The 10,670-nt window shown below is 55.2% G+C and overlaps 1 protein-coding gene across 1 annotated transcript; it reads right to left on the bottom strand.

The window, feature by feature from the left end:
• Positions 1-419: 419 nt before the first annotated feature.
• LOC102374451 lies at positions 420-9,336 on the bottom strand. The gene is made up of 6 exons (XM_006037854.3): positions 9,290-9,336; positions 8,783-9,067; positions 7,719-7,808; positions 5,285-5,448; positions 4,049-4,198; positions 420-3,560 (listed from the first exon to the last, which is right to left on the bottom strand). The coding sequence occupies exons 2-6, from the start codon at positions 9,018-9,020 to the stop codon at positions 3,405-3,407; spliced, it is 798 nt and encodes a 265-aa protein (XP_006037916.3). The 5' UTR covers positions 9,021-9,067; positions 9,290-9,336; the 3' UTR covers positions 420-3,404.
• Positions 9,337-10,670: the final 1,334 nt, after the last annotated feature.

The raw sequence follows: 10,670 nt of genomic DNA, 5'->3' as shown, positions 1-10,670 counted from the left end.
TGGGGACAAGTACACTTTGAGGCCACGATGCCCAGAACCAGGATGCATCCTGTGGCGGGCCAGTAGGGGCACTCCTGCTCTGAGCCACCCGCCTCACTGCGCCTGACCACCTACCAGTCTCCCAAGTGCCTCCCCAGGGGTGCTTCACATCTGGCTGACCCCCTTCCTGGAGTACACCCGCAAGCCTGGGGGTACCACTGCCGCCACCCAGGGGTTCTGGTCTGTATTCGGGCCCTGTGCCCCCTGGGGTACACAGGCCTTGTAGACCTTGAGGGTGCTTGACCCACTATGAGAACCTGGGGTGCTTCCTTTAGCCTGAAGCACCAAAAGGTAGCCTCCCTTAGTCAGCTGAGTTAGGGAGTTTGAAGGCATGCCCCCAGTCCCTCTCCCAATGAGTTCACCACACTTGTACAGTGAAGAGCTTTATTGGTTACAGAGGACAGGCTTGGGGAAGGGTACAGCTTAGAGAAATATCAAAGAATAATCTTAGAACAAACAGTGTCACCTAAGTAGTGGTCAGCGCCTGGAGTGACAGGGGTCAAGCCCCTGCCCCTATGCCACGAGGTCAATGCTAACACAATAGAGAGCTTGGCCCACCCCCCCTCACCTGGCCCAGGTCACTAGGCAGAGCTGGTTGCTTAGCAGTTGGCTGACAGACAGGTGAGAGACAATAACAAGAAAAAAAACGCACAAAGGAAGAGACGAAGAAGAGACGAGTATGGAGTTTTTCCACACATCCTGTGATGAGGGCCCGTAGCCTGACACGGCCCCCAGGCTTGTTCACCCCCATCATGTGCCACTGCTTCTCTCAACTGGGGTCTCCTCAGAGATGTATCCCATTTGGGTGGTGTACGCTGAGGCCGGGTCCCTGGATGCCTGGTGGATGAGTCTGGTCTCCTGCCAGAAGCTCTTCCCATCCCACGCTGGGATGGCTGTGCCGGGGTCAACTCTATACTCAGCCAAGTCCTGCAGGGTCACGGCCACGGCGTCTCCCTCGCGCTCCCGGAGCCAGGTCCTGCTCAGCTCCCCAAGGAAATGCCCCATGATGCAGCAGCTCAGGGGGATGTCACTCCCTGCCAGCGCTGGCTTGGGCCAGGAGCGTCCTGACGCCTCCAGATGTGGCCCCACCAGTAAAGAATAGAGAGGAATAATTACTTCCCTCAGCCTGTTGGCAATGCTTCTACTAATGCCGCTTGGGAAGGGCACACTGTTGGCTCGTATCCAGCTTATTGTCTACTGTGACCCCCAGGTCTGGAGTCCTGTGCCCAGTTTTGGGCTCCCCCAACTACAGAAAGGATGTGGACAAGTTGGAGCGAGTCCCTGTGGAGGACAATGAACATGGTTCATGATGTATGAGGAGAGGCTGAGGGAGCTGGACTTATTTAGTCTGGAGACGGAAAGACTCAGGGGGGATTGAATAGCAGCCTTCAACTCCCTGAAGGGTGGCTCAAGAAGCATGGAGCTGGACTGTTCTCTGATGACAGAACAAGGAGCAATGGGCTCAGGCTGCAGCAAGGGAAGTTGAGGTTGGATATGAAGACAAACTTTCTCACGATGAAGTGGGGAAGCACTGGAACAGGTTACCCAGAAAGGTGGTGGCATCTCCATCCTTGGGAGATTTTTAAGACCTGGCTAGACAAAGCCTTGGCTGGGATGATGTAGTTGGGGCTGGTCCTGCTTGGAGCAGGGGGTTGGACTAGATGCAACCGCCTGAGGTCCCTTCTCACCCTCGTTTTCTACGAGTCTATGACTTTAGCCAAGGCAAGAGCTGAAAGACACAGCAGAAACATTGCCCAGAGGTTGGAGATTGCAGGGGAAGTCTGACAGAAGGCCCAGAACAGGAAAGCAGCCTGGAAGGTCTCAAAGAAGAGGCAAATCCTGAAAGAGGGAAGCCTCTCCCCAATCCCTGTAGACCCTCCACAAGCCCCTTGCCCCCTTATCACCTCAGACCTGTGCCAATGTCCCCCCGACAATTTGAGGTGCTTAGGCAGTGGAGATGATAGCTGTGATGGTCTGATGGCCTCTTCCTCACTGAGGAGACACAACCACAGCTGTGGGGCAGGGAGTGCAGGTCACTCCCTTATCCCACAGTGACCCGGCTGCACCAGGAGTAGCAGAAGGTCTAGGATGGGAGGAAGAGGTATTTCTCTATGAGAGGATGCTTAAGGGCTGGGTCACACATCTTTTTCGCCACCTCCTGGGGCCATAAATGCCGATGACAACTCTGCTGATATCACATCTCGGAGGCAGGTGATGATGGTTGGTGTCTTGGGGGCCATTGGTTGGCAGGAGCAAAGGGACCTTCAGGTATCTTTCTGGCATAGGCCCCTCCAGCCAGTTGCCAAAGCCATGGTTGGCGGGGTGACTCCTGAGTCTGGGGGAGGGCACAATTTGTGGGTGGGCCCGGGGGTGGGCCAAAAGCCCCACATCCACTTCTGTGCTGCGGCTTAGTGTCTGTCCCCCCACAAGCACACCACCGGCCCGTATGGCAGAAAAACTGCCCCATGCTGAGCAGTGCCAAGTCGGGGGCCAATCTCAGGGTGGGCACCTGCCCACCTCCCCATACCTCCCATACCAGTCACCTGTGATGGTGGGGACCGGTTTCCTCTCTCAAAGGGATGCAGTTGCTATGTGAATGCCCTTCCCCACCTGCCGTCATGGCCATGGCTCAAGTGGTGCCCAGCAAGAGGTGAGAGAAGGTGGGCTACTCCCCAATGAGCAGGTCAGAGGACTGGCTGGCTGTCAGCCTCTCATCCAATCCTGCCTGGACATCCATGGGGTTGGCAGGATTGGGACCTTCAGGCCTCCAGAGCACCGCAAGAAACTCTCCCACCAACCAGCAACCAGCAAACACGACTGCTGCAATCAAGTGGCACAATTTATTACCAGCATTATTGCCACCATGAATTTTAGGCATTTGTGGTGCAACAAAGGACACGGAGATCTTTGCTTTTGTGCCTCTATAAAGTTTTCTTTTTTTTGGAGGACATGAGGGTGAGGACAGGTGACATGTGTTTCCACTCACAGAGAGCAGCAGAAGGTGCACTGCATGCTGGGATGGTTCTGTGTTCGATACAATAGGAAGGTGAGTGAAGATGGTGGTTGTTGGCAAATGAGTGAATTGGGGCTGGTTGTTGGCAAGTGAATGAATTGAAGATGGTACAAACATGCCAGGACAGCAAAGTGGGGATCACACTGGAAAGAAAATGGCTGGATATGGAGCCAAGAGGGATGAGATCAAGGGGAAGACCCCGCAAAGGTATCTGAAATGGGCAAAGGAGGGTATGAAAACATGAAGCAGACACCAGGCCAGAGCAAAGGAGCAAAAATGGATAGAAAACACGCCCTGAAATGCATGAGAGAGGATACGACCGTCAAGGAGGAGGGAGAAAGAATGGGACGTTTCAGATTAGAAAAACAAGAACCATGTTACCCAGGGAAACCAGGACTTGGTAGTTCCTCAGCATCTGGTCCCGGTAAAGCTCCTTATCTTCATCCTCCAGCAGCTCCCACTCCTCCCGTGTGAAGTACACAGAAACGTCCTCAACGGCCTCTGGGAGCTGCAGTTGCAAGCATTACCCCATCAGTGTCTCCTCCTCCTGATCTTCACAAACCTGAGTCTTCCTCCTCAGTTGATGCAGGTGCTCTGGTAAAGGGCCTGACGTGGACATGGATGGAGCACTACATTTCTCCACTTTAGCTCCTGTCATGCCAGGAGTTGTCATCCAGCAGCTGTTCCCTCCGCGACTATACACTTGGTCTATAAGGAGGGCACTGCCATCGCGATACCACCAGTGGGGATGGCAGACCAGGTGCTCCGAGTGTCCTCTAGGGTAGCTGTTTTTATGGAAGTGACTTGCAAGGGAGAACATCCTGCCTGAGACAGTGACCTGGGGGATTCACCCTTCTCGCCCGCATGTTGGTGGTGTCAGGAGTCTTCCCTTTTTCCCCTTGAAGCTCTGGGAGTATGGGGGGAGTGCCGCAGGCCCCAAATCCCAGATCTACTGCCCCACACAAAACACAGGGACCCCCCCTGCCAGTGACCTACCTGATCTAGGGTGGCTGTAGCCATCCCTGGTGCGTCCGGCCGTGGGGTGGAAACGAAGGGCAGGGGAAGGAGCAGAGTCAGGAAGGGGGAACAAGGGTCCCCAATGGCCTGGGATGGGACGAAGCAGGCAGGACTCAGCGCAAACTCAGCCTGGAAGCAGGGCAGGGGAGAGGGGAAGCAGGGGGCCATTGGTTTTCTGACTCCAGGCACAGAGACGGAGATATTACACCTCACCCAGTGTCTGTTTCCTTTGGGCACATGTCACACCGGGGGGGTTTCGCGATGATGGGGTCCTGCAGATATCAGCAACTCTGGGAATCTGTCCTCGACCCCAGTGGTGCCAGGAGACTGGGATTCACTTCCCAATCCATCAGTGGATCCTGGATTTCCCTCCAGGACTCAGGAGCTCAGTCCTAGCACATGGCTGGCTCATGATTCTGCCTTGGGGCTAGAGGGACCCTGCTGGACTGAGGTGCAGAGCCCCTCCACGTTTTCAGGGTAGGGTCACCACATGTCCGGTTCTCCCCATGTCCCTTTTTTTGGGTCCTCCCATCTCCAGCGCTGCAGCTGCAGCACGGCAGAGGAGGTGCCTGCCCCTCCAGCGGGGGAAGGGGGGTTCTTCAGGGGCAGCAGGGCTGGGGTTGCAGGGAACTGTGGGTAGGGAGTGACAGGCATTGCAGGGCTGGGGGGGCAGGGGGCTGCGGGTTGGGAGCGAGGGACACTGGAAAGGCTGAGTGTGGGCTGTGGCTTGTAGTGAGGGGCATTAAAGGGGGCAGGGGACTGTGGGTCAGGAGCGTGGGGCGCAGGCAGGGCCAGGGGGCTACAGGTTGGGAGTGAGGAGTATCAGCAAGAACAGAAGGGCTGGGGCTGTGGCTTGGGAGTGAGGGGCAGGGCACAGGCATATTACTACCCCCCACAATCATATTACCCCCCCGAACAGGTGTCCTGTTTTGAAACTGGAAATATGGTAACCCTAGTGAGAGGCACCTCAGCTGAGGAGACCCTCACCCTGGGTGCCAGCTGGGGGCCACTGAGGCTGTCTCTTGGGACGCCCCATCTTCAAATGCTCTGTTGAAGCAGCCTTTCGAGGTAGTGCTGGACCCACAGTGGCTGAGACGGGCACTTCCAGTCCCAGCTGATATGGACAGGGTAGCGAGCTCCTCTTGGGGCTCTTCAGGTCTCCCTGATGCTCTGGCGCTTCCCCGCACCTGCTGCTCCATGTTCACACACCGGTACCTTGCTCATGGCTGTGTTCTCTCCCTGCTTTTCATGCACTTCGCCTGGCCCAGGTGTCAGGAATCCCCTCACCCCTGATCTCCCTGGGGATGGTCTCAGCCACTCCAGGTTTACAGGTCCTTCCTCTGGAGGCTGCTCTTCAGCTGTGCACAGGATCCCTATAGCTACCAGAAGAGGAAAAACATCTGCAGGTCTTGCTGAAACATGGATGGATATAGAGATATTGCTCATACAAAGGCTTTGCTGAAGCATAGGCCTGATCGGTGAGCTGGACTGATGCCTGAACTCCTTGCAGAATTAAAACCTGGCTACATGGGCCAGAGGACAGGAGTGGGAGACGGCTGCACAAGAGGGAGAAGCCCAGTACCAGGTGAAGCTGGACCAGGAACCCCCAGAGCAGGATGCGGAGCAAGCCCACAGCACAAGTCAGCTCCAGATAGTTAAGATATGGGTGGAACGTCACACATAATGTGCTTTGACTGCTGTATAAAAGGAGAAATAGAAACAAAGGGGACTGTGTATTGGCCTGATGGGGCCTGTGTAGCCTTGTGCCGATGCCTTGCCACAGGCCTATTCGAGTTAACACTCAGTCTGTCAGGAGCCTGGGGTCGTTCTTGAAGACAAGACCAGTGTTGGGATCTCTTCACGGTGACTTTCTGCCAACTCTGCAGTCCCCGAGACATTGGGCCCTGCCCCACGTTCAAATTACAGCTGGATAGAAACCAGCAATAAAGCTGTTGCACATTGTCAAGTGCTAACTTTGTAGCTGGTTGGCTCTTTTTATAGCTGGGTGGACATTTTTTATGGTGTCCAAAGGTATAGGTGGCCGCTCTCCATTTACTGCCTGATTGGCCAGTGAGTTGTGTGATAATGACTTGGCACGTGCAGCTGGTCTCAATTTATTGCGTGATTTGCCTGTGAATTGTGTGATAGTGACTTGGCACATGTGGCCAGTTTCAGTTTACTGGGTAATTAGCTAATGAATTGAGCAATATATGTAATGCGTCACAGGTGTCATTGACACGGGCAACACATTAATAACACCTGGCAAGGACTGAGATGATGACCTGGGTTAGTTCTTAGGACCACAGCAAAGACAAAGACCTGCTACTCCCCCATGTTGGTGTGTGCCTACATCAGCCCCTGGCCTCAGTGTATGGGAGAGGAGAGTGATGGAAGAGTCAAAGTCCCACAGGCTCCTGCTCTACATTACATATATTACACAATTAACTGGTGAATCGTACAAGAGATTTAGCTGGGCAATACATGCAAAGTCAGACTGGCCACAAGAGCAAAGTAATCATCACACCAGAAACCGGTGAAGCACGCAATAAACACAGACCAGCCCCATGTGCAACATCATATGATCACGTGATACACATGACCCCCATCCCCCAGCTATCAAGAGAGCCAACCCGCTTGAAAAATGTGCAACGTCTCTAGAGCTAGTTTGTAGCCAGGTTTTATTCCAATGTGTAGCAGGGCCTTTCTAATAGACCTTTAGTAGGACTACTAGACTTTTAGTAGGTCTAATAGACCTTTAATAGGAGTCACAGACCTTTAGTAGACTGCATTGGTAGGAGTGCTGTCAACAGATGGAGGGCAATGATTCTTTCCCTTTATTCAGCCCTGGGGAGGCCACATTTGGAGTCCTGTGTTCAGTTTTGAGCCCTCCACTATAGCAAGGATGTGGACAAATTGGACAGAGTCCAGCGGAGGGCAACGAAAATTGTCAGGGGACTGGGGCACATGACAGATGAGAAGAGGCTGAGGGAACTGGGCTTATTAACTCTGCAGAAGAGAAGACTGAGGTGGGGTTTCATAGCAGCCTTCGATTCCCTGCAGGATGGCTCCAAAGAGGATGGAGCTGGGCTGTTCTTAGTGGGGGCAGATGACAGAACAAGGAGCAATGGGCTCAAGTTGTAGCAAGGGAAGCTGAGGTGAGATATGAGGAAGAACTTTCTCCGAGGAGGGTGATGAAGCACTGGAATAGGTTACCCAGTGAAGTGGAGGAGTCTCCATCCTTGGAGGTGTTTAAGACCTGGCAAGACAAAGCCTGGGCTGGGATAATGTAGTTGGGGCTGGTCCTGCTTGGAGCAGGGGGCTGGACTAGATGTGACCTCCTGAGGTCCTTTCCAACCCTCATTTTCTATGATCTTCACAGCATGAAGCTGGAGATGAGGCCCAATGACTGTCTCGTGATTGGAGGGGCAACCATGGTCGTCGCTTCCTGCCAGAGACGCAGTGGGGACCCTAACGCTGCTTCAGGATCCTCATGTGGAGGATGAAGGGGGGGACGAACAGGGCCACTTTCTCTGGGGGGGGTCCTAGGAGGGTGCTGGGTGAACAGGCCTTGTGCTGAATTGATGCCCAACAAAACACAAAGAGCATGGTTTTTAGATGAAAACTGGAAAGGACAGCCGCTGCCTCTCACCTGCCCGTAGCGAAGGGTCTTGCCTGGGGAAGCCACCCATGGGGCTTTCATCAGCCGATGAGTCCCAGGTCTCCTCCGTGCTGGGGGAATCTGCAATGGGACAGAGGCCTGGGCTTAACCAGGAATAAAAACCAGCCCAAAGTCACTAGGAAAACCCCAGTGCCCGGACACCCACACCAGCCCAGTGTAGAGCACAGAGGGCTCCCAGCCGGCATGACTGAGGAGTGACTGGGCCTCTGGCACTGATCAGGACGACCAAACCAGCCCGTGTCAGCCTTGGCGGGGCCTGGCACAGCCACAGAGCTTGCGAAAAAGCTGGTTCAAGCAGAGCAAAGTGGTGGCAGCTTTGTCCGAGCTGATACGGGGCCAGGGACAGTGAGAGGACGGGCAGAGAGAGGGGTGCGGCGAGGCGAGCCGGATGGCTGGGGGTGTCTCTGCAGATGGGGTTTAGAGACATCCCCAGTGGTGAAAACTCAGGGATGAGAGGACCCTCTAAGAGGCCAGGAGCAGCAGCAACCAGCACAGGGAAAACGATGAAAGGCATAAACCAGTTTGGAAACAAAGGGGTGGTGGGATACCGGATTGCTCAGCTACTAGATGGGTGGGCTACTAGACTGCTAGATACTAGATGGGTGGGCTACTAGACTGCTAGATACTAGATGGGTGGGCTACTAGACAGTTGGTTGCTAGACGGCTGAGCTACTAGATGGCTGGGCTATCGGACTGCTGGCTACTAGATGGCTGGGCTACTGGATTACTGGGATACTAGAGAGCTGGCTACTAGACTTCTGGGCGAGTAGATGGCTGGGGTGCTAGAGAGCTGGCTACTAGACAGCTAGGCTAGTAGACTTCTGGGCTACTAGACAGCGGGGCTACTAGACAGCGGGGCTACTACATGGCTGGGCTACGAGACCGTGGGCTAGTAGATGGCTGGGCTACTAGACAGCTGGGTTACTAGACTGCTGGTTAGTAGATGACTGGGCTACTAAATGCCTGACTACTAGACAGCTGAGATACTACATGGCTGGGCTACTAGACTCTCACCTGGCCCCCTGGCACGTTACCTGGCTCCTGACAGGCTGGGAACTCCTCCCTGCGGACATGAAGCAGGTCCCAGCGCCCTGAGACTTCACCCTGTCCTGCCTCCTCCAGGGCTGCGTAGCCAGCGTGGGGCTGTGGCTGCTCCGGCCAGGAGCAGGGGGGTCCCCTCAAGGCCCCGGGTCCCACCACATCTGGCTTCACTGCCATTACTGGAGGGGACAGGAGGCTGATGGCTGGCATCAAACGCAGCTCTGCAGCCATCTGGTCTGCCTGGTGCCAACTGTGCCAGTGTCCAGGCTCCTGGTGACCTGCAGGAAGGAGACAGCGGGGTTTTCTGGTGTGAGGGGCAGCCGGGACCATGACCTGCTGCCAAGGATGTGCAGCCCCTTGGCCAGGGCCACCCGGGGGTCACACCTTGCCCTGAAACAGGGCATAGGGAAGGGGACCCATGTGGTACCAGCTGCTGGTGCCCCTCACTCCCAACCCACAGCCCCCTTCCCTCTCCAGCTCTGCCAGTGCCCCTCACTCACAACCCACAGCTCCTGCCCCCCAGCCCTGCTGGTGCCCCTCACTCCTGACCCGACCCTCAGCCCTCCTGCTCCTCCAGCCAGCAGCCAAGGCCCCAGCAGTTGGGGGAGGGAGAAGGGCAGGAAAAGGGAGTACTCAAGGCAGCATCACATCCTGGCTCCAGCTCCTCCCTTGCCCTGGCAGCAGCTCCTGGGAGGAGGGGGTGGCAGGGAGAGGCAGCCCCAGGACAGGGAGAGCAAAGCAGGGGCAGAGCCCGGCTGGACTGAACTGCACAGACCCCCACCCCCCTTTCCCTCACTTGACACCAGGGGTGCGGACAGCCCAGCTCAGGCACCGCCAGGCAGCCTCTGAGGTCCCCCGGACCCTGGTTCTCATCATGCATTGGTGCAAAGTCCTGCCCTGAGGACAGAGAAATCCCAGGCCCCTGGGCAGGCTGGGGACCACAGCAGTGTTGCAGACAGGGACCTAGAGGGACAGGACAAGAAGGTGACTAGGACTAGGATTAGGGATAGGAATAGGGTTAGGGTTCAGGTTGGGGATAGAAATAGGTTTAGGGTTAGGGTTAGGGATAGGATTAGGATTAGGGATAGGTATTGGGTTAGGGTTAGGGAAGAAGGCTCAGGGCAGCTTGGGCTGCATGGGTAGGAGTGGTGTCAGGACATGGAGCAGTCATCGCTCCCCTCTACTGGCCACCAGGGAGGCCACGTTTGGAGTCCTATGTCCAGCTGTAGGGCCCCCACTGCAGAGAGGAGGGGAGGGAGTCCAGCAGAGGGCAACGAATGTGGTTTCAGAGATGGATGAGATGAGGCTGTGGGATGTAGCCGGGTTTGTCTGAACTAAACTACCCTTTGTCGACCCCAAACCTCCAAGGATGAAGACTCTACCACCTCTCTGGGCAGCCTGTTCCAGCGCTTCACCACCCTCCCAAGGAGAAAGTTCTTCCTAATTTCTAACCTCAACTTTCCTTGCTGCAGCTTGAGCCCATTGCTCCTTGTTCTGTCATCTGAGAACAGTCCAGCTCCATGCTCTTTGGAGCCACCCCTCAGGGAGGTGACGGTTGCTATTCAACCCCCCCTGGGTCTCCTCTCCTCTAGGCCCCTTCAGCCCTGTGCCCTCATCCTCTCCTCACCCAGAGAAGAAGCAGGTCCGCTGGGAAGGCTTCTCTGTTCTCCTGGGGATTTCAGATTCAGAGAAGTCCCAGGGGTTGGGGGTTACTTTTTTTTTATAATAGGTGTGTTTTTTATTAAAGAGCTTAAATGATCTGTAGAAACACAGCAGGCTGCGCAGAGAATACCACAAACAAGAGCAAAGAAGTTGCAGGTCCTTCCACACTGAGAGAAGGAAACAAGATAAAATATGGAGGATATTTTATCTAATCTCGTT

The sequence above is a fragment of the Alligator sinensis genome, unplaced genomic scaffold, assembly GCF_000455745.1.
Source record: "Alligator sinensis unplaced genomic scaffold, ASM45574v1 scaffold1745_1, whole genome shotgun sequence".
NCBI lineage: Eukaryota > Metazoa > Chordata > Crocodylia > Alligatoridae > Alligator > Alligator sinensis.
This window is presented reverse-complemented; position numbering and strand designations above follow the sequence as displayed.

Coding starts and splice junctions, on each gene's coding strand:
- LOC102374451 (XM_006037854.3), bottom strand. CDS start 9,020: ATGGCTGCAGAGCTGCGTTTGATGCCAGCCATCAGCCTCCTGTCCCCT. Junction 7,809..8,782: donor CCCAGCCTGTCAGGAGCCAG/GTAACGTGCCAG, acceptor GTCCCATTGCAG/ATTCCCCCAGCACGGAGGAG. Junction 5,449..7,718: donor AGACCCTTCGCTACGGGCAG/GTGAGAGGCAGC, acceptor CTCTTCTGGTAG/CTATAGGGATCCTGTGCACA.